The sequence below is a fragment of the Typopeltis vanoorti genome, chromosome 4 (assembly GCF_054136105.1).
Source record: "Typopeltis vanoorti isolate ZY-2024b chromosome 4, IOZ_Tvanoo_1.0, whole genome shotgun sequence".
NCBI lineage: Eukaryota > Metazoa > Arthropoda > Arachnida > Uropygi > Thelyphonidae > Typopeltis > Typopeltis vanoorti.
Genome location: NC_143552.1, coordinates 59,696,815 through 59,721,767, shown reverse-complemented (window position 1 = coordinate 59,721,767; position 24,953 = coordinate 59,696,815). Strand labels below are relative to the sequence as shown.

The 24,953-nt window shown below is 36.4% G+C and overlaps 1 protein-coding gene across 1 annotated transcript in view; it reads right to left on the bottom strand.

Annotated features, from left to right (window-relative positions):
- Positions 1–24,953, bottom strand: part of LOC150107348 (organic cation transporter protein-like) — a 313,584-nt gene that overhangs the window by 33,511 nt on the left and 255,120 nt on the right. The window contains exon 10 of the mRNA XM_090391822.1: positions 14,540–14,676. Coding sequence (XP_090247948.1) covers positions 14,540–14,676 — 137 coding nt within the window. The remainder of the gene's footprint in view (positions 1–14,539; positions 14,677–24,953) is intronic.

Below are 24,953 nucleotides of genomic sequence, written 5' to 3'. Positions count from 1 at the left end.
TTATTGTCTCACCCTTTTTCAAGATAATTAATACCTTTAGCATCCCAAAAAACTGATGCTATGACCTTCCGTGCTGATGGAACCAACTTTGTCTTTTGTTGTTGTGTCCCAATTTATGATTTTTATTCCAATTAGAGAAATTCTGCTTAGCTAAGTTCAACTATTATCTACGCACGAGATATCACCAAAATTTTTACTAATACTTAAGTTATTTCTCCCCTTAGTACCCCTAATATTTTTATTTATACTGCGCCTTTTGGGATATTTAGTTTGAGATATTATATACAAAAACAAGGAGAAAGAACTAAAATATGTCTGAAAGTAAAACAATGTTGCAGTCGTGACACTTTATCTCGTTTCTTAACACATTAATTTCCCGTGTGATTAGGTTCGTAAATTTTCAAGTGGTGCATTGGACAGCAATTTCAGACAACTTTTCCTATCATTGAACAAAGGTTTATTAAAAACTTTAACATGGTACAATTCAATTTTTGTTATTACTCAATTCAATGTTAAACTAAATACTTACAAACTAACATTAACTTATTACAAGTAATTAGGCTATGATCCTATAATGGGTATTACGATCATGCCGCCATACACATTCAACACATAAATTCATTTGACACGGACATATAAGATTAATTCACACTATTTAACTATCCAAACTTAAGTAGATTAACTAAACCATTTACTGCACTGACACATAACTTTGACATTTAAACTTTTTTATACAATATATTAGACATGCAAAATTCTCAGGACACTTAATTACTCATATAACATTAACACTAGCCAGCTTACTTTTAATATATTCTGTCAGATACTAAAGTCCTAGTATAAATTTTCCATGGTCACTTCAACAGTTCCGCATTAGAATAATGATACCTATTACAGACAAATTTTAGTTAACATTAGATATATTTTACAGTACCTTTCTTTCTTGAATTTTCCATATGGGCCTTACCTTTTTCTGATTGAATTAGCTTGGTATAACCTCTCCGATAATCTACTACTCCTACGTTCTCTTTGGAATTGAACTATGCTTACACGGTCTTAAACTTTCGTAATTCAGGACACACTTTGAATCATCTATATGACGGCTGTGCAACTCGCGACGTGGATATCGATATCTTTACAGCTTTCCCTTTCTCCTGGTTGTCACTGAAGTTGAAACACAAAGAATATGTTTCCTTTTCTTTGACTCTATGGCATTCTTCGCTTCTTACATAGGAAATCCGGAATTGAAATCCCGCTCACTTTTGTTTCCATGTTGTGACGACGGAGATATAACCCCAATCTCCACTCAGGAAAATCACCTGAAACCTATGCCACGGAGCTCGTAGAGAACTCCTCAGGAACAGAACCAAAACAAAAACCAAAAAGCCTCCTGGGGGGGGGGTTCCAACCCTTTTATACTTGCTCTCCTAACGGCACCCTCTTTAACTTCTTTTCTCCGCCCCCCCCTTTTGACTTGACTTTACTGACCAATTAGGGTGGCGTTTTTCTGCCAAACGCCATTTGATCGGCGAGCCCGTAACAATTTCTCAATCTGGGAATTGACCCTAAGCGATTTTCTGTTGTTTTTCTTGTGCTAGCCTCTAACTTAATCCCCTTTCAAATTTTCTCTATGAATTTACTTAATATTTTAATCTCTAGCCTCTCACATACCATCTTTTATGAATAATCCTTTTCTGTCTTATTTAGTTAAATTTTCTCATTTATACCATATTACAACATTAATATATTCTTTCTTTTTTTTGTTAGTTAGTTTAACAAACACCTTTATATTATATATATTTTATTGGATGCAAGAATATTTCCTTTTCTTTTTTTAATTTGTGTATTAATGATATTGGTGAAGATTTGGATGGAGATATTCAGTTGTTTGCAGATGATGCAAAGTTGGGACGAACCACTTCATGGTTCGTCCCAACTTTGAAGTGAAGATGTTGTGGCCTTACAGGAAGACTTGAATAGATTGTATGATTGGGCACGGAAATGGGGATGTGAATTCAATGTTGCAAAATGTAAGGTTTTAAAATTTGGAAAACAAAAATGGGATGTAGAATTTATGCTCGGTGAGAATATATTGTCAGAGGTGGAGGAAATAAGAGATCTGAGGGTGATAGTGGATAAGGATCTGAAATTTAGGGGGGAGACAGCCAAAATTGTGAAGACAACACAAAGGCTTCTGAGAATGATGCGGAGGACACTGACTTGTAGAAGTAGGGAGATTCTTGTTTCATTGTATAGGGCTTTGATTAGGCCACACATGGACTATTGTGCCCAGATTTGGTCATCTGGTTTTCAGAAGGATGAAGAGATGTTGGAAAGGGTCCAGAGGCGACTGACTAAGGTAGTTTCTAACCTCTGGAATGTCAAGTATCAGAAAAGATTGAGAAGATGCAACTTGCAGAGTCTGGTGGACAGGGGGAAGAGGGAAGATATGATAGAGACCTACAAGTTAGTAAGGGGTTGTTATAGGATCAATACTGGAGAGGTTCTACAGAAAATAGTGGGAGATCAGGGGAGAACCAGACGGCATCCCTGAAAACTGTATAAAGAGGGTGTGAGTATATAATATAATATACTCAATATAATACATAATTTACATATAATAATATATAAGCTGATCACGTAACTAAATATTGATAAATATGATGGTGTGCTTCACTGCTCTCTTCTTATATCGATTACTTTATTATAAGATTTCCTTTTAATATACTTATTTTGCATTACACTCTTATTATATTTATATACTGGTGTCCAAAACCTAATGAAATCCAAAACCTTCAGAAATGCTATTTCTGAAGATGACAACTGCACATTCAGACAAATCAGCTTATTGCAATCTGTATAACTGATGATTTCAAGTAGAATGCAGGTACACATCCAAATTTCCAACAGGATAAAAGGCTGTGCTAAGCGAATTGTGTTTGAAGGAAGTCTTTTTTTGTAAAGGAATAAAATTGCAAACTTGGATGTCTTGTAATGTCTCAAAGACATCTAGATGATTTCACATAGGGAAGAAGGCTGGAGAATTGCTGATATTGTCAGAGAGTTTGGAATCTCACATAGTCTTGTATCCAAGCTCTGGCAGTGTTTGAAATCAATGGAATGTGTTCCAGATATTTGCTAAGAGGTCGCCCTCACTCTGCCATGCAGCATGAAGACAGATTTTTGGTTATAACAGCAAAATATAATTCACGCACCATGGCAGGTCAGCTTGCAAGTCAGTTCCATTCAAGCACAGGTACAGCTATCTTGACAAAACATGGCAAGACATCTGCAATAAGTAGGTCTATATGCCCAAAAGCTTGTAGTCTGTATTCATTTATCCACAGCTCATCGTAGAGTGTGTTTTCAGTGGTGTTGTATCCATAAAAATTGGAAGAGACACCAATGGGCTAATGCACTCTTTACAGATGAGAGTTGTTTTAGTGTTTCCTCCGATTCTAGACGACACTTGATCCGGTGTGAACATGGTGCTGCTTACAATCATGAGAATGTTCTTGAAAGGGATAGATCATGGTGTGAGGAGGCATTTTGCTTAATGGATGCACCGAGCTACAAGTGCTGGAAAAAGGAACAATGCCTGGTGAACAATATTGCAACTAAGATCTTCAATCATGTTCGATTGTTTCATGGTTATAGGTGAAGAATTCATTTTTATGGATGACAGTGCCACACCACATCATACATGAGCAGTGGAGATACTTCTGGACACTCAGGATATTAATCGAATTGAGTGGCCAGCATGCTTCCCAGATCTCAACCCCATAGAACACATTTGGGATGCAATAGGGAGACACATTGTTGCTCGAAATTCCTCTCCACAAAACAATCAAGGCCTTATCCTTGCTCTGAAGGAGTGGATAGTTTGTCTCAAGGACTCCTTAATCACTTGGTGCTAAGCATAGTATGATATTGTGAGAGCTGCATTGCAGTTGGGTGTGTGGACATATTCCATACTGAAATGTCTCTGCACATAGTTTTCTGTAAGCACTGTACATTAATTCCTTAACTACGTCATTAGGAAATTTGTAACTTTTGCCAAAAACATATTGCAATTTAATATGTATGAAATTTATAACATAATTTTTGTGTAATATAATTTATTAGTATGCTGGCAATAAATTTATGTTCACATTTGGCTGTAGTCATGAAAAATTTTTCATATACAGGTAAAAATGTGGTTCACTTTCGGACACTAATGTACTCTTAGGTTGTAATCTCTTATATTCTTCATGCAACTATTTACTTTCTTTTTTTCCATAACCTTTCTGTTCTCTCAATCCGTGCCTAATTTCCCTGTTTCATTAACTATAGGTAATATTTCCATCTTCAAATCATTCAAATTCACCAAATTTGAATGATTCTCTAAGTTCCTCTCTTGTATTTCTCCAAGTCTGTCAATAATTTCTTGACCCTTAGCTTTACATATATTCCATTTTTCCTGAGACTTGACAGCTTGACTTTTAGATCAATACTATATGATTCTTCTTATCAGCTTTGGAGGACAGAATTACCAGTCATGTCAAATAACCTTGTTGACAATCATATGTTCAAAGCAGTTATCATATCCGATATTCCTGAATCTCTATTTCATGCCAGGCATTTATCTCTCACAATTCCAGAAATCAATTTTTATTCTAATATATGTATGTCCAGTTAAAATCTATCAATGATTACAATTGTCATTTGCCGTCATGCCATTTTCCCTTCTAGTTTTCCACTTCAGTAGACATATCATTATTAGAATACTAAATACTGCTTATCCTTCTTTTCTTAATGCTCTTTCTCAGTCCTTTCTAATATTTATGGCATTCATATCAGCATATTTTCAGACTTTGTAGCAGTTCTTTGTCTGATATTGCTCTCGCTGATCTCAACTATAGCTCTGCAGATCACTATCCCACTTCTTGACCTTAGTGTAATATAATGAGTTTTGGTTGAAATATTCTTCGCCCCCCCCCCCCTTTCTCCCCTAGTAACTCTCATTGTTCTAATTCAGCACATTATTTTCTTATTGAATGGTAATCTTTTCAAGTTCATTCATCTGTATTTAGTGGAACCCATCTTTTACAATCTCATTACAAACATTTCTTTCTTTTTTTTCCCTTCTTAATGCTCTGCTATCCAGAGAAGATAGAATAGTAAATGTATTCTATCTTCTTTTTTTTTAATCTACTTTATATTCTTCTCTGACTTCTCACCATCTCTAATAGTTTCCTTATTTTCTTTCAAACACAAATTGTAGTGTTCAAGCCATTTTATTTGCATGCACACATGCACACACACATCTTCTCCCTCTCTCTTATCCAGAATTGACAAGTACTCCTTTAATTAATTTTTACTTGCACCTCAAATCACTAAATTTTCCATGCTTGAACTTCATCACTCTGGCTTACAAATCACTCTTAACTCCTTTCATCACCATGTCTTTTATAAAGCATGAGGCATGTATGTTTCACATGCAGCACGTAATAAAATTTTTTAAATAGATTGCCATTGAATAGAGTCATAGATGGCCTGGTTGACTGAATGGTTAGCTTATCCACTTTTAAACCAACAGGCTGCAGGTTTGAATCTTGTTGTAGACAATGATTTTTGTGATAGTCTTTAGGTGAAAGATGAATTTTATTGCTCAGTGTATGACCACCATCCCATTTATTGAAGGCCTGAAATGGCTTAAAAAAAATGGCTAGCCCACCGCAAGTATTAATATACTATAGTTTACTAACTTTTATCCTTGGGAGTCGCATTAAAAAAAAAGACTTGTCACCTGGACTGTAAATTGATATTTCTACTGCAATTTCAGTGTCTTCAGGTGATTATCTATCTAGGATAGACAAGACATACTTTAGTACTAGATTCTGATACTATCCTTTCTGGAAGTAGTGAAAATTTTAGAATTCCAGATTTCCCACTGAATTGGGATCTGTTTTTATGTACTAAAATTTATTGCTATAAGCATAAGCTTGTGCTAATCCTTTGATTGAATCATATATCTTTCTCTTTCTGTTGTCCAAAAATGAATTGCTTTTATTATTTACATACATGTTTAAGGTTTTTATTATTTACATACTTCTCTTTTAGTCCTTTTCTTTTTTTGTATTGCCAAATGGCATCCCTAAAAACTGGTAGACCATACATTAACGATGCTGCCATCATCTGATTTTCTTCCTGAACACTTATATCACCATCTGAAACCAAATTACTTGATTTGGATTTTATTAATGCATTTTTTCTGATTATTTATTTTATTTTATTATATATTTGAATCCAAGCCTCTGTAGCTCAGTTGTTATAGACAAAGCCCTTTGGTCAGAAAGACCTGGGTTTTGACTCCCATCAGTGAAATGAGGAACCATTATCTAGTCTCTTTTGATGAAAGTTGAGTTAGCTGGTCTCATATGGAGGTAGTGGGTTTTTTCACCTGGAAACTCGGGTTTTTCATCACCCAGAACAGGCAAACTGGCCCCATGATACACGCATCTACAGATATAGGACACACTGGGAGGCATAGGGGGCTAACCACCTTATCCTCAAGTTGCAGTTGCAAGAATAAAAACCTCGACACCGTAAAGGTAAAAGAGGAGGATTAAGAAAGAAAGAAAGAATATACTTGAATCCCATTCATGAAACATAAACCTATGGTATTGTGAGCTATTGGTTGTGGAATTATCCAGAGTATTGTGGAAAAATCCAATTCCAAACATAGAACTTTTTCAAACCACTTCGTACCAACAGATATTGTGTAATTATAGCCTAAGCAGTGAAAGCTCTGAGACCACTGTGTTATATATATTGATTGTGTGTATGTTCTTCTGATCGCTTTATCTATTTTACAGGTTGAAAAAAATGCGAGTTTCCTGAAAGTAAACCTCTGCTACACGTATATAAGACCATCTAACTCATCTTCATTTCAAAAGCTGTTATGCAGGTTCTTCTTTTTCTAGATGAGATTGGGATTCAGATCTTTCCATCTGGTAGACATTGTTATTACTGATGAGGTATGGACACTTCTATAATAGTCAGAATGGTGTTTCACACTGGGCAGTGAATTCATCTAACACCTAAAGACATTCAGAAATATCCATGATACTCTGAGATTTAAACTCACAACCTGTTGGTTGGAAAGCAGATATGCTACACACTAGGCAAATTTTTATTTTTAATTATTTTATGTGATGCCAAACCACCAAAGGTTCTAAACTTACAGTACATTACTACTGCAGGAGTACCAAGGATTTTTTCCTTATTTTATTAATTAATTATATATATAATTAATAAAGGGGTGCTTAAGGGAAAAGCTGTAAAAGTGAGAGGAGACCTGTACATAGCCTTTAAAAGAATGCGGACAACCAACCAACCAGGGCTTCTGACCTAATGTCCAATCCTCATCTTCTCGTGCTGCACCCTGTTGGGTATCTACCTGGATACTGAACGAACGAGGATGGGCTGGCAATTTGGGATTTAGCTGACCAAATTGTATTCTTATTGGCTTAAACCAATATACAAAATGATGGTACAAAATGACAAAATTTCATGCCGGCTGGGGCGTCACCCAGTTAAACAAGGGCCCTGCTGCTTTCGCCAGGGAACCAGGGTGAACAGTGAAAAGTCAGCTACTGGAACAAATCTGAAAAAGCACACCTGAAAAGTCAGCTACTGGAATAAACCCAAAAATATACCCCAACTCAATATCACCAGAGATGAAGATCGGTACTATCGATATAAGAAGTCTGAATGGCAAAGAAATGGAGCTAGCTGAGGAATTAGATAAGTACCAGATCGACATAATAGGGGTCAGTGAAACAAAAAAGACTAAACCGGTGAGATTTTTATGAGCAATAAATACAAAATGTTATATTCAGGCAATAACAATCAAGGAAAAGAAGGAGTAGCCATAGTATTCAACACAAAATACGAGACTAATCTTCTTGAATGGCAGGCAGTCTCAAGTAAAGTGATGTGGGAAAATATCAGAATGGGGAATTCGACAATGAGACTTATTTGTGCCTATGGTCCCACAGAAGGTTCTACTAAGGTAGAAGTGGAGGAATTTTTTGACGCTTTAGAAAAAGCAACTGACACAATGAAAAGGGAAAAGTTGGTCTCCTTGTTGGGGATCTAAATAACAGAGTAGGAAATGATTGTGAGACACAAAAATATTTTGGGAAAATTTGGAAAAAAGAGCAAAGCTAATAATAATGGAAAATACCTGTTGGATTTCTGCTCAGGACATGGACTGGTTATTACTAACACCATGTTCCAACATAAAAATGTGCACAAATTCACATGGAGAGAAGAGGCAAGGAATAAGAAAAGTCTCATTAACTATGTTATTGTTGAGAGTGATGTTTTCTCCCTGGTGCAGGACAACAGAGTGTACAGAGGATTTGAAATTGGAAGTGATCACTATTTAGTCTTGAGCAGGATAAAATTGAATTTCATATTGAAAAGAATAACATGTAAGAAAGTTTTAAAGCGAATAAAAGTTGAGCAGCTCTCAGATGTGAACTATAGGCTAAAATACACAAAGATTATTGAAGAAAAAATGAAAGAGTTTGAGAACAGGAATCAAACCTTGGAGATTCAGTGGCAAACTCTGAAGAAAACATTGATTGATTCTGCCAGAGAGGCATGTGGTGAGGTTATCTGTAAGGTTAAAAAAATCAGAACTCCCTGGTGGACACAGGAAGTAAAAGAGGCAGTGAAGCAAAAGAAGAAAGCATACCAAAAGTTATTGTCAAATAAGTCAGCTTGTGCTCTTAGAGAATATAGAGACAAATGCAAGAATGCTAAACACTGTGTAAAACTAGCTAAACAAAAGTCATGGGAGGACTTTGGCAAGAATATAGAAAATAAATATCAAGAAGGTGGCAAAATATTCTGGAGGTTGTTGAAGAAACTTAAGAATGGAAGAAAGAGTGCTGTAAAAGGAATTAGAGATGATAAAGGTGACATGAAAACGGGAGAAAAAGATATCCTTGAAGTATGGAGTAATTACTTTGAAAAACTGCTAAATGAAACAAGCAGTGATGACAGCACAGTGGTAAAAAACACTGACCAGGCATGCAGTCAGGAATACATATCCATACTAGAAGTAGAAAAAGCCATCAAAGGCTTGAAATGTGGAAAGACAGCAGGAGTAGATGATATTTCACCAGAAATGCTGAAGTATGGTGGTATAAAAGTCTTACAGTGGATCCACTGCATATTTCAAAAGGCCTGGACAGAGGGCGAATTTTCGATGATTGGAGTAGAGCTCTTAGAGTACCCATATATAAAAAGGGAAATAAAACTGAATGTGCGAATTACAGAGGTATTTCCCTACTGAGTGTTCCTGGCAAGATTTATGCAAGTATACTTGAGAAACGGTTGAGAAGAACTGTGGATGAAAACCTTGTTGAAGAACAATCTGTTATCAGGCCAAATAGAGGCTGTCAGGATCAGATCTTCACTTAATGACAAATAGTTGAGAAAGCATGGGAACATAACAAAGATCTGTATTTAAGTTTTGTCGATTTGGAAAAGGCACATGACAAGGTGCCAAGAGAGAAGCTATTCAATACTCTACAGTTATATGGTGTCAATGGAAAATTATATCAAGCAATACTTAGACTTTATTTGAGTTGTAAGTTAGCAATTAGTATTGAAGGAAGTACAGGAAGATGGTTTAATATTAAATCTGGTGTGAGACAAGGATGTACATTATCCCCTCTGTTATTCATTATCTATATGGATCACATTATGAAGGAAAGTGATATTAAAAATGATATCAGAATTGGAGATGTTAATGTCAGCTCTTTGCTTTATGCAGACGATGTTATACTTCTAAATAAATCCGCTACAAGTTTGCAAGATTCCTTGACTAAATTGAATAACTGTTGTAATAGATATGGTATGAAGGTCAGCAATAAAAAGACAAAGACAACAAAAATAGGCAGAACAATTGAAAATGTCAACTGCATTGTGAATGGAGAACCTGTGGAACAAGTAAAACATTTCAGCTACTTAGGCACGATTTTTAGTGGTGATGGTAAATTAAATATGGAAATAGACAACAGAATCAAGAAAAAGCTGGTATGGTAAGAAGTCAATTGAATAAATTCATATGGAATAAGCGAGAAATTGGTCGGAACACTAAATTAGCTGTATATAAAACAGTGTTCAAACCAGTTTTAACTTATGGATCTGATAGCTGGGTCAGAAGTAAAACACTTGACCAAAGGCTAGAGAGTGCAGATATAAGAGTCCTGAGAAAGATTAGAGGCGTGAACAGATGGCATCAATGGCAATATCATATAAAAAACGAGGATATTAGGAAAGAACTTGCCACTGTCAGCATCGAGGAATGCATTAGCAGAGCTAATCTCAGGTGGTATGGTCACTTAAACAGAATAGACGAGGAAAGATTAGCAAAACAAGTGTTCTCTGCCAGGTTGGCAGGAAAACGGGTCAGAGGAAGACCAAGATATAGGTGGAATGATACGGTACAATGTGCCTTAGACAATAGAAATATAAGATCTGATAATGATGATATTGGAGTCTTGACAAGTAACAGACTGATTTGGAGGAAAATTGTAGATAGGAAGTTAGTAATGATGTAAATTTTTCATGTAGCACTATCATATCCTGTACACCCCTTGAGGGTACCTCTCAGGAATTTGATGATGATGATGATATATTTATAAACTTGGTTATATATTATATTATTTATTATATTTTATATTATATTATATTACTTGGTTATTTATATACTTGGCTATACTTATAGTGTAACCAAGTGGAAAACTTACACTTGAATAAAGGATTAAATCAAGAGTATAATTTTTTGGCTTTATAGATTTGGTAAAAATGATACCACTGCCTAACCTTACTGTCACTCATTAAGTTATGCCCATAAAATTTATATAGTTCTCAGTGAATTTCTGCAACACTACTGTTTTCTGCCAACAAAAACCTTATCACACCACAAACTTTGCAACTGGTGGGATTTTTTTTTATCACAGCACTGATTATAAATTATTCATATAAGACAACAAATGATAATGAACAAAAGTAAAATGGTCAACAGCTAGCTGATGAATCACTCTCTAATGTCACACATGTGCGATCCCTTTCCCATATCTCATTTGGCAGTAAACATTAGCAATACAGGATTTCTTTCAGGCCCATAATTTCACATAAACTTAATTACATCTATGACTGAAAGTTCCCCTCCCCATAATACAAAATTTTTAGTGTTTTCTGAGAAAATGGTACCTCTACCAAGGATGCAAACTCTAGGTAGGTACTGAATTCAGGATGTGAAGAGGTTGAACCAATGACTAAGGTTTTAAAAAAGACAATAGACACTAATCAAGATATATTCCTTCATACTGTACTTGGAGGGAAAGGGGGGAATAATTTTAGATGAAGAAGTGAAAACCAGAGATAAACTATTACAGGATGTTTACATTCCAACAGCACATTAATTCCTGTAATTAATGTAGGGGACCAGGTGAGAACAGTGAAAAATCGAGAGATTTTCAATGGAATGTATAAAAAGCTGCGATGAAATCCTTATTAAGATATTCTTGAAATGGGGTAAAATCAGTAACATAAAAATAAAGGTATTTCAAGTGAAGATCCTGTTTTTTTTTCTAGTGAGGCCACCTATAAAATGGACATGAAGATACCCATATCAACTTTTGTCCATTGGTACAATTTGAGTTATCGAACTATTCAGGGGCACAGAGACAGTGCCTGCACTGCTGCTCACATGACTACTTGGATAGCAACTGTCCCAAGGCTAAATGCTTTTGGCATATAGAGATCAGATATGTCGATAGTCAGTATACCAAATTCTACCAAAAATGTAAAAGTTTGGAACACTGCATTAGTACCTACCCCCCCCCCCCCCCTCAGAATTTTCAACGAAAGGAAAGAACCAGTAGAGCCTATCAGGACTACATATAATTAGAAGCCAATAAAGAAGAATTTCTGGATTCTCCAATTTAATCAAGCAAAGAGGACATTTTCAAACAAACTATACTCAGTAAACACACAGCATAACAACAACCACCAAAAATGAATCCAAATCGATGAGTCTTTGGACTCCCTGGAGGTGATAAATAATAATTACATTACAGCAGAAGCCACTTCTATCAACCATGGAAGGACCGTCATTAGTTAAAATTAATGGTAATGAAATTAGGATAACAACTAATACAGAAAACCAAATGAAAATAAAGAAAACTCTTTCTATAAGAAGTCAGAGAAGAGAAACAGAAAAGCAAGTAAGAAATCTGAAAGAACTTAGTATTAAGACAAGATCACTGAAATGGAAAGATGAATTAATAAAAAAAGTACAAATAAACATAAGAAATAAAATATGAGTTTAAAAAAGGAATAAAATCTAAAAGGAGAAGAAATGATAAAAACAGTAAAGATGGAGAACGTTGTAAATTGTCACATGAACACCCTTCAGACTCAGAAGAGTTCATGGACTATGGAACCAATCTCATGCTGATTAAGGGAGGGAGGGGGGGGGGGGAGAGAGAGAGGATTAAAGTAAAAACAAAAGAGTACATTGATACAAAGTTCTCTAGGTATGAATACCATCTACATGAAAAAAAAAAAAAGTTTCCAAATCATGTTGGAACTGTTGTTTTTACAACAGTTTCTCCTTTTCAAAATTTGCCTTAAATTTGTGAAAAAGTAGTTGTTTATTCTAATAAATTTTTTCTATCATTCAATTCATTCAAAATCTACAGGTCAGAGGCTTACCTGTTACACTTTGCTAATTATGCCATCTCACTTCTGCATTGTCTCATTAAATATACAAGGATAACAGAGTCCAGTTAAACAAGAAACTGTATGGAATCTTATTCTATGTCATAATATTGTTATTTCTCTGAGTGATATCTTCCTGCCAATATAAACCAATATAAAGATTTAAAAGTTTAACAGACACCCACTCCTGTCTTATTGGAGCTTTGGAAGGCCCAAAGAGGACAGGGTTGGAGTGTGCATGTGTGTGGAAGGGGATTCTTTCCCCCATCCTCCCACGGATTTTTCTGTGATATCCAAAGGTATGCAGAAGAGTAAATCTTAACAACAGACTGGAAATACTGTGTATGTGTAATAAGGTTTAAACATATATGCTCCATCCAACAGAACAGTTAGACAATGATTCCTCCAGGAATCACAGCCATACTTATATATGGTGTCTGTTATATCACAGAAGTCAGAGAGTGGAACTGTATTGAAAATGTCCCATTAGGAAAAATAGGAAGTAATACTAGAAGTGGAAAAGCAGGATATGCACAATTAAAAATATATCTTGACAATGTTCCACTAGAATACATATGGATGATTCACAACTATAATCTCCAGGCTTATATGAATTAAGGTATCCAGCTTGCTAGAATTTAGATTCCCTGTTCTCTTAAAACTCAGATCAAAGAGTAATTTAATCCAACATTTTAACATCAATGTATTAAATCATGATCCAATCCTGCTTAAATTCCACAGAATTGAATAAGTTGAGATCAGTTCCAGAGCATGGAGATTTCTGCCAGATTTCCTATCAGTCTTTTTAAGCAAACTCCACATCCTCAATTTCAACTATAATAATGTTGACTGGGATATATGATAGAAATTCAAAGAAACAGTAAAACAGAGCATAACTAAATGGCAAAAGGAACATGATTTCCTCAACAGCAAAAAGTTAACAGACCTGGCCTGGTTGGCCAAGTAGTTAGCATATCCACTCTCCAACTAACAGGCTGTGACTTCAAATAGCACTGTGGGCTTGGATTTTTGTAATTGTTTTTAGGTGTGAAATGAATTTCACTGCCTGGTGTGAGACCACTGCCCCACTTATTGAAGGCCTGAAATAGTTCCATGTTTGGTCTCTAGATTCAAGTTTCCAGACTATTTAAAAATTAAATAAAAATATGAAAAAAAAAAAATATATATATATATATATATATATATATATAATGAATAAAAAAAATCCTTCGACAATCTATGGTATAAATGTACAATAGGTTTACAAAAACCTTTCATGGGCAAGAGCCAGATAAAAAATAAAGACAGGAGTCTTTTCCAGAGTTCACAGCAAACAAATGCAGTAGTATAGAAATGCAGTGGCATTATCCACCAACATAGAAGATCTGGAAAAGCTAAAAAAGTGGAAGAAAGGAGTTTTAAAATAAGCACTCTGCAGACAGCCCTTCTGCTTGGGTAAAATAAAAATGAAAACAAGAATATTATTGTCATGTATAATCCACATTAAAAAAAATTTGAACTATATATATATATATATATTGATCCCATATGGATCCTATGAGCACATCAGTGCTGTATGTGAGATACAGGTGAGAACTGGGATAAAAGTTTACTGACTTTTTTTTGAATTTGAGGTTGTAGTTGTTTGGGAATACTTCTTGAAGAGGACTTTTCCAGAGGATTTCCTTATAATTATACAAAAACTTTTTTTTTTTATTAATAACAGCAAAAAATAGTGACCTAAACTTACACTGCCAAATTCTCTGCTTCTTCTAAAGTTTCTGGTAGTTCTTTCTGAAATGTTTCTGGGAGACATAAAGCAAAGAGGCCAGCCAATACTGAAGACAATCCAAACACAAGCATAGGTAATGGCATGTAAAATTTACCCTGAATCAAAAAAATATACAGAGAATAAAAGCCTATCATAATTACCAAAAATAAAATGTTTGAAATAATAATAATAATATAATAAAAAAAACAGTAATATTTCCATAAATAACTGAGTTTATTGTTGTAATGCATACAAAAATTAAAAAAATAACCAAGACAGGGAAGTGAGGAAGGGGAGATGTCAAGGTGGAAAGGAAGAGCAAGAGAATGAGAAAAGTGTAAGCTAGAAAAATTGAATGTGTAAGTAGGAAAAAAAAAATGAATGGGATGGCTTGGAATGTGAGGGTGGGGGGGCAGGAACTGTATGGATTTGGAGAGAATTGTGGGATGGATAATGAGAGAGAAGAATGGCTGGGAGAGCATGTGGAGGAGTCACATCTGAGAAGAGATAGTAGTGGTAATGGTGAGGCTATAGACTTGAAATGAACTATTATGCTTGTATGCGAATGCCAGAAATATCAGAAACAAGAGGAATGAAATTGTTGCATTGACTGTGTTAATTCATCTGAAAATTTTTGAAATAAATGAAACATGGTTAGATAAGGTTACATGGGATAGTATGATATTGTTTGTGAAGATAGAAATGGCAAAAAAGGAACGTGGATGCTGTTCATGATAGAAAAGGATTTGTATCATGCAAGATAGAGATGCAAAAGGGAAACAGCAGTGGTTTTGAGGCAGTATAGTGTGAGGTAGAGATGGATAAAATGAAATATTTAGTTTGATGTTGCTATAGACCTGGTAATGTGCAGAGCAGTGACTCTGAAATGTATAAGCAAATTAGTCAAGCAAATAAGAAAAAGGTGATCATGGGTGATTTTAATTATGCTAATATAGACTAGGATGAAGAGAGCATCTGGGCATTCATGAGTAAAGAAAATTAATTTTTCATGTTTCTAAGGGACAGCTACCTTAGGCAGTATATAAGAGAAGTCAAAAGGGATCTTGAACCTGATCATATCATCAGAAGATGTTATTAAAAATGAGGTGTCAAATCTTTTTTCAGATGGTAAGAGTGACCATGACGTGACGGCATATGTGGTGGCCAGCTATATGGGAACTTTTATGAAGAAAGGATATACATGGAACTACAAGGCTGATGATTATGAAAAGCTCAGGAGACAACTTGCAGCTAGGAATGAGCAGTTGGATGGAAAGGAAATCAATGCTCCTTGGATGTTATTCCCAACTTATTTAGCAAAAGCAATATCTACATGTATTTCAAGGGTCAGAAAGGTAGATAAGAAGTTACTAATGCCATCTGGAGAAAGAAGGTATTATGGAGGTAGCATAAGATGAGTGGTAATAATCAGGTGCATGAGGAGTACAAAGAACATGCAAGGAAGGTGTCTCACTTAATAACAATTGCAAAAGTGCAGTGTGGGCAGCATTTAGGACATATGACCTATATAGGTCAGAACATTTACTCAATTTAGACCAAATATGGAATATAGCTGTTTCTGTGATTCATTAAATCCATGGGACAGATTACAGGTTGGTAATAGGAAGGTGACCCACTTAATACTTATTTGTCTTTGTGAAGATAAATAAGATAAAAGACAGAAGAAAGCTAAATGCTGCAGATACCTTACAGGCAGAATAATTAACTGTGATAATTTATTTCTCTTCTGTCTTGCTGAACACTTAAATTAAGTGATATCTCATAAACACATAATATCTGTTAAAATGAAAATTTTAACACATTTTCATTAAATGTGTAACACACACACACAGTTCATCATATCACAAACTGTGATGAACTGTGTGTGTAACACATACACACACACACACACACACACACACAGTTCATCATACCATGCTTTAAATTCACTCACATTCTCAGCAGTCACCACACTCCCAAGCAATGCATTCCAATAATTACTATTCTCTATCTATTCTCTTTATTCTCTATTTTTCATGCAAAAACATCTGCTTCTCACTCCTTTGTTCAAACCATCCTTATAACAGATGTCAGGATGATCTCGTTCTCCCCACATCTATCACCTCTTCAAAAACCTCTTCAACATTAATCTGATTAAATATATATATATATATCAACTTATATGTTTATCATATCCTCCTCCTCCTATTCACTAGACTGTACAAGTGCATTTTCTTAACTTTTCTTCATATATTCCAGAGACCAGAAACCACCTTAGTCAATTGCTTTGAATCCTTTTGGACTTCAGTCTTGTGTGGAAGGAAGGCAAGATTGTACTGCTTCATAAGGGAGGTGAAGCAGTACAATCTTGCCTTCCTTCCACTCCTTTGGAACTTGGCTCAATGTAGAATGTAGAACTCATATTAAACAAGTATGTCAAGATGGATGCCAACTCCCTGGCACATTCTTTCATAACTTGTACTGATATATATATATATATATATATATATATATATATATATATCATCAAGTCCCACAACTTTATTAATAAACATCAAGTTTACTCAATTCTGCATATACCTTCTGTCACTCAGGTAGTCCTCCCTCTTTCCATCACACAAAAACCTTGTATGATGTTCTATTGACAAGGGTGAAATCTCTTTATGAAGTGCTCATTTCATATCTCAATCATATACATTAGAATGGTTATCGGGTGAATAAGCTACTCTAAACTTGTGCTCCCGCATTTATCATTTGCAAGTGGTTTCATTCAAATTAAACATTAAACAGAAATCTTAACAGCAGGAACTAAGGAGCTGATTACTTCTGCACAACATGTAAGTACTTATAGTGTATTAAATCAGTTATTTTTCGATTTAAAAATCAGCCACATGTAAGCACCCACTTTGCCTACTGTAAGAAGCAAAGATGGCAGCAACAAAAGCCAATGTCGAACAAGCACCCCCATGACTCACTAGTGCAGCACATTGATTGCTGACAAACCCACAAAATGCCGCAGCTGTAAAATTGATTTCAGTGATAAAAAAAAGGGTATAATGTGTGAATTCTGTTGCCACTGGCTACACGCTTCCTGCACAAAAATAGATGAATCGTTGCACAAGATATTTATCAACCTCAACCAGCCCTTTTTCTGTTTGCTGTGCCTCCCTTCTGTAAAACAGCTCCTGAACTTAAGCAAACAAATCGAAAACTTTGAGTAGCACATCAATTGCCATGAATGAAACTTCTTCCTCCAAAATACGACCACTGGAAACCAAGCTCATACCAACTGATGATCAGCACTGAAATGCCAGTTCACCCTTGCCAGCGAATGAACTCCATGATCAAATCGCATCAATGGTGCACGACTCGATGGAGGCCAAAAACAAATAATACAACAGCATTATTTCGAATTTTCCAAAGGAAAATGGAAAGGCAGTAAAAGAAGAATCATTAAATTAGTAGAAGAATGCAACATAGATTCTAAAATCATCGTCAGATGCCATCGTTTCGGACCCATAAATAAAAGAAAGGATGGAGCGAACTTTCCACGCTTCATAAAAGTGACTTGCGACACACCAACAAGCATGTCAACAACAAGTCACGACACGTCAACAACAAGTTCAAAGACACTTGATCCCAAATGTGCATACATGCTCAACTAGACTTAATATTTGCGCAGAGTGAACAAGGATGCCAGCTATGAAGACAACTTGAAGAAAAGCGTCAAAATGCACACAACAGCTGGATCATTGACTACAGACAAGTTAAATTGGTGCAAAAATCAAGTGACATCATTAGCAGCCATCATGGAGACCAGTATGCAGGCACTGCATAGGAAATGTGCAAGACCCCTTGCGGTCAAGCATATGCCTCACAATTAAAAGAAACACGTGTATTAACCACAGTGAAACTTATTTAATTGTAAATATTTCATCCTAAGTATCTTAGGACATCATCAGTACAATAGTTTAAACAATAATAGGAATAACATAGTTAGGGTGCATGATTACAATAGAATCTCATTAAACGTGCGTAACGTGTTACAGAAGTAAAAAAAAAAAAAAAAAATAATAATAATAATAATTATTTAACACAATTTAATATGACAATTTTCCATACTTAGGAATAGTAAGAACGCCATTGCAGTTTAAATTTGGTCTGTGTAGTAGGATTTCAGAACTTTCTTTGTATAAATGTTCATGTTTATATAAAGATCTATGTAAAAGTTTAGACTTTTCCCAATGGATCTTGGGAAAAGTCTAAACTTTTACATAGATCTTTATCGAAAAGTCTAAAAAAAAGTCTAAAAATTGTAATTATGCCTTGGATTTTCAATTCCAAGTTGAGAGAGGCCAGATTTCTGCAGTTTAAAAAGGCAAATGTGGTCTTGATGTTCCGAGATGCATTTCTGAACAGACCTATCTGTCTGTCCAAAGTAAGACAATTTGCATGAGCATGGAATCTCATAAACGCCAGGCAACATCAGAGGTGAGAGTTTGTCCTTAGGAGATGGTAACAAGTTGTAAATATGGTTGATAAGTTTGTAAGTAGTGGTAAAATTATATTTCTTCATAATTTTAGAAAGACGTTCGGAGATGCCTTTGACATAAGTCAAAGAAGTCCATATGGGAATCCTATGGACTTCTTCCTGTCTGGTTTGATGTGTGGAAAAGTGACTGATGATTTTTTGAGTTGTTTTAGGATTATATCCATTTAGGATGGCTGTATTTTTGATTACTTCTAATTCTTGGTTTAAAGATTCTTCAGAGGAGCAGAATTTGTGCGCTCTAGAAGCTAGTGATTTAATAATTCCAGATTTCTGAGATGGATGATGAGCGGAAGAATTGTGAATGTAGCGACCAGGCAACGAAAGACAGATGTGGCGATGGAACCATCTTCTTTTCTTTGGATGTGTAAATGCAAAAAGGAGATACCCTGTGGAGATTCTTTTTCTAACGTAAAGTTGATGTGGTGATGAAGAAGGTTAATTTTATCCAGAAACAGTTGTAATTCATGCTCGGGATGATCCCAGACTGCAAATACATCGTCGACATATCTTAACCAAATTTTTGATTTGGGTTCAAAGGTGGATATTTTTTCCTCAAGGTGTTCTAAAAAGAAGTTTGCTAGGTTTGGTGATAAAGGAGATCCCACTGCTGTCCTTTCTTCTTGCTTGTAAATTTGACCTTTCCAGGTGAAGTAACATATGTTCGTGGGGAATGTTCGTGAAGAGGGAGACAATGTCAAAGCTGATTAACAAGTCAGTTTTTGACAGTTGAATGTCTTTCATTTTTGTGTGAAACTCTGTAGAATTTTTGATTGAAGAGGCTGAGTGGCCTATGTGAGGACAGAGAAGGTTAGATAAGAATCTTGATAACTTGTAAGTTGGACTGCTGATATAGTCTACGATGGGTCTGAGTGGAACATTAGTTTTGTGTAGCTTAGGTAAGCCATGAATTCTAAGAGGTCTTGCATGGTATGTCTTCAGTTTTTTGATTGTTTCTTCATTTAAGGAGGAAGTGTGCCTCACAGAATCCTACATATCCAATTCACCAACATCTATGGCCTAAACTCCAACCTTAATAGCATCCACTATCATCTTCAATCTATCAAACTCCCACTTACTCTTTCTGGCAGAAGCTCAAATCTCACCCCCCCCCCCAGCACTATTCATCTCAACCTTCCAAACTACACACTCCTTAACTCCTTTCGATCCAAGGGTGGCACCTGTGTATACATCCACTCCAACATACCTTGCCAGAGAGTACCCAACCTAGAATCGCCCAACTCTGACCTTCTTTGGTTGAAAATATCTTTTCCCCTACTCAGTCAAATTCATTTGCTGTTTCCATCGCTCCCCTAATGCAACCAATCACTCTGATGTCTTTAATTTCCTGTCCTTAAAAATGTATTTTCTCCAGTCCCACTTTCCCAACAGCAAAATCATCCTCCTAGGAGATTTTAATGTCCGCAACACCAACTGGCTTTCCTCCTTCAGCTGTACAGATCTTGCAGGCAGAGATGCTGAAGCATTTGTCATCACTAATAACCATACACAACTTGTTCAGATGCCAACCAGAATACCTGATAACCTGAACCACTCCCCAAACACCCTAATTCTCTTCCTCACCAATGATCCTTCCAAAAATATAGTGAATGTAGTGTGCCCCCTAGGTAATTCTGACCACAATCTAGTACTCATCTCCTCTTCCATGCAACAACGCTTACATAGCAACTCCCACACAAGAGTAGTTTTGCATTATAACAGTGCCAAGTGGGACAGCTTCCGCAACTTCTATGCCTCATTCAAATGGTTGGACTATTGTTTTTGATCTTCCAACCCAAACATATGCACCGAACTTATAACTAAAGTAATCCTCATTGGCATGGAAATATACATTCCCCACAGTAATCTGGTTTTCCAAAAGATGCACCAAGGTTGTTCAAATGAAAAACCAAGCATACCATAACTGGCTCAAATCAAGAACTCCATCCCCCTTTAGAGCTTATACCCAAGTCCAAAATAGATGCAAAAAACAAACAATAAATGCTTCCAAAACAGAGTTCGAAAGAGCAAAAAGCAGGAAATTAGCAGCCTGTCCAAATGGAGGCTGAGCCTTTTAGTCTCTCACCAAAGCAATCAGTAATAACTTCTGCACAACGCTATTCCCACCACTATCATACCCAGATGGCTCTATTGCATCATTACCTATAGAAATAGCCAATCTCCTGGCCTCACATTTTGCTTCCAATGCATGCATAATTGACAATGGTAAATGTCCCCCCCAACCATTCCAGATGCCCAACATACAATGTCCACTATATCCTTTTGCCAGAAAGAGATCAGAAAAATACCATTCAAATTAAACATAAAGTCTCCTGGCCCTGATGGCATTCCTCTAATTGTCTTGAAAGTTTGTGCACCAGAACTGACTCCTATCCTTTGTTGCCTGTATATGCTGTCTTACTCCACTGTCTATCCCACAGCCTGGAAACTGGCCTATATTCAACCCATTCCCAAGAAGGGTGACAAATCACTGCCATCCAATTCCTACACTACCTTGACGGTACCCACCTTCAAGGTGGGTGAATAAACGACCACCAGTATGGATTCTGTCACTGTTGATCAACAGGAGATCTGCTCACATATGTCACCCATCTCTGGACAAATACCATGGAGAAGTTTGGTGAATATCAAGTGACTGCATTTGATATCTCCAAGGCATCTGAATGAGTCTGGCACAAGGGCTTACTAAACAAGCTGCCATCGTTTGGTCTGTCTTAAGACTTCTGTAGTTGGATTGCCAGCTTTCTGTCTGGATGCACACTATGTGTAGTGGTTGATGGTTCCTTATCCTCTCACCATTCAACTAATGTCAGGGTTCCACAAGATTTTGTCCTCTCACCAACCCTCTTCCTGCTGTAATGACCTACTTCAGCTGACCTCCAACCCAATACTCAGTTTTGCAGATGGCACATCATTGCACTCCTCCCTTTCATTTGATAAACCTCACTCTACACATCTCACCTCAACCTACAGAACATCAACCACCACCCTCAATTCTGATCTCCAAGCCATCCTCAGATGGGATTCAGATAATCTAGTCAATTTCAATGCTAATAAAACACAGTACTGTCTTATTTCTCATAAGACATAAAATAAAATAAAAAAAATATATTTTTTATTTTTTTTATTATTTCTCCCAGTTATTATTTTTGACAACATCCAAATTTCCAGACAATTTGAGATTTCTTTTCTTGGAATTACCCTGACATCAAGCCTCTCTGGCATAAACACATCATAACCATTGCATCCTCAGCTTCTAAAAAACTAGGATTTCTCTTTCGCTCAAGACGTTACTTCACCCCTGAACAGCTGTTAACCTTACACAAATCTGCCCAGCTATTGAATACTGCTCTCACATATGGGGTGAGAGCAGTATTACCAACGCACTCCCCTACTTTCGCACAGATGACTGGTCTCTGCAATATGTGTATTCTACAAATATTTCCATGGAAAATGTTCATCTGAAATAGCATCGATAATCCCCAGCAGCTGCACGAGTTCCAATGAGGAACATATGCAGCTGTTGCTCAACATGCCTTCGCAGTGCACCTTGAAACCCACAGAACAAGTTTCTTTTCCTCTTCCTTCATCCTTGCAACTGCTATGAGGAGTTGACTGTACTGTGGAACAGTCTTCCTTCTGTTGTGTTTCCCAAGTAATACAATATACAATCATTTAAATCAAATGTGAATAAGTACCTCCTTTCCTAGCCCACTACCCATACACAGTACTAATGTACTACTGGTCGATCAACCAACCTCTTGTGTATGGACTCAACATGGGGGGGGGGAATCCTTTTACTATTTCCACCAACAAACAAAAAAATGTTTCCTTCCAAAAAAAAAAAAATTTCTTTTTTTGCTTCATTAGTTAACTGCTGCCTATAAAGCACTTTTGCTACCCTTACCAAGTGAGTCCCGAACACCCCCTGATTCTTTTCTTTTGATGTGTAAGATGAGTGTGGCGCTAGTGTCATTAGTGAATGTGGCAGTCGTGTCGAGTTGTGCTAGAAAACGTGTTTTTAATTTAAAGTGTAGTGTGCCTTTTTTGTCTCAAATTGTGCTTTGGTTGGAAACAAAGTCCTTGTCCTTTAGTGGTGTTATTGTTTGGTATTCTGTTGTATATATTGTGTTTTCGCTGCTGTTTGTTTCACTACTTCAGCGACTAAAGATGGTATCCAACAAGAAACGAAAGCAAGCGGCTCGCAGAACTTCTCTATGAAAGTCTGGCTCTGTGTTGGATTTTTCGCAGTGGATATGTTGCAGAAACTGTTATATGTATGCACTGAGGAATTTTGAAGGATCTGTGGACTGTTTAGCTAAATGAGAAGAATGAAAACGTCGACGTATGTGAGAAGTGTCGGGATAGGCTGGAGTGATTAGGCATGGAAGCAGATGTCAGGACCATAGTGGATGAACTTCAGTAGGAGTTCGGGAAAATGAAAAGCGACCTTTATCTTTTGCAATAGGAATTGGAAGTGCTCAGTATGGGGGTTCTTGAAATTAAAACTGTGTTAAATGGGTTGAATAGAGAAATTAGGACTATGGAGATTACTCTAGCTGAAGTAACTAGAACAGGATTAAGTATAGGAGAGTCTTTGGTGATTGATAAAGAAACAAATAGTATGGGGGTGATTGGGAGTCAACAGAATGAAAGCACAAGAGGTCTGGAAGAAACGAGATGTCATGAGAGTGAGGGAGAAAGTCAAAGAGCATTGAGTAATGAAACTATAATAAATTTAGTTTAATCCTTTATCCAAGTGTAGGCAAACAAACTTTGTGCCTAAAAATATCTTCAGGACCGAGGCAAGGTATCTGTTGGCAACTCGTAGTAAAGGTGGACCAGGCTTCCATCACTCACTGACAAGACCTCAATAAAAGTCGAAACCGGTCTGGGTAGTGGCCTTTCCCTTAATTCATAGCATTATACATGTCCGCAAGGAGTGTGCTTTGCATTATGGGAGATACTAAGACAAGGAGAGATGAAAGCTTGGTCCACCTTTGCTATGAGGTGCCAACAGATGTACCACCTTGCCTCGGTCCTGAAGATATTTTCAGGTGCAAAGTTTGTTTGCCTACACTTGAATAAAGGATTAATTTAAATTCATTAGTCTAACCAAGTGCAAAATAAACTTCTGAGTAATGAAACTGGGAGAGTCATGCTGAATAGTGTAGAAAATGAGGCTGTGAGAGATGAGTGACTCTTGTTTGGACTTGAAGTTATGAGTGGTAAAATATATGGTGATTCTATGATTAAGGGTATGGAGAGCAGTATGCCTGAGGAGTGCTTGGCTGGTGGAACAATAGAGAGAGTGGCATAAGCAATAAAGAGAGGGCATGATGCAAAGATGATAGTTATGGTGGGTACAAATGACCTGAGTGGTAGTATAAATCAGGTAGCAAAAGATTTAAGAACATTGTTAGATATCGTGAAGAAGAAAAGTGTCAATGGGAAGATAGTGTGTGGGTGCTGCCTCGTTTTGACAATTATGAGTTAAGTAGATGAGCGATGATAATGAATGATATGATTGCAAGAATGTGCAAAAAAAGAGGTCTGGAATTTGTTGATGTCTGGAATGTGTTTGAAGGCAAAAGACAGCTGCATGAAAGAGATGGGTTGCATCTGAACATGGAAAGTCATAAGCGATTGAAGAAGCTACTGTTTTCTGAACAAGCTGAAGTAATTTTGCAGGGAAACTAAAATTGAAAAGGTTGAGCGTAAAGTGGGAGAAACTTAAGCAGTGACTGTATAATTGTTGATCCTTATTTGCCAAATAAATTGCAGAATAGAGGGGATAAAAATCAGCATGGGACTACTAAAATT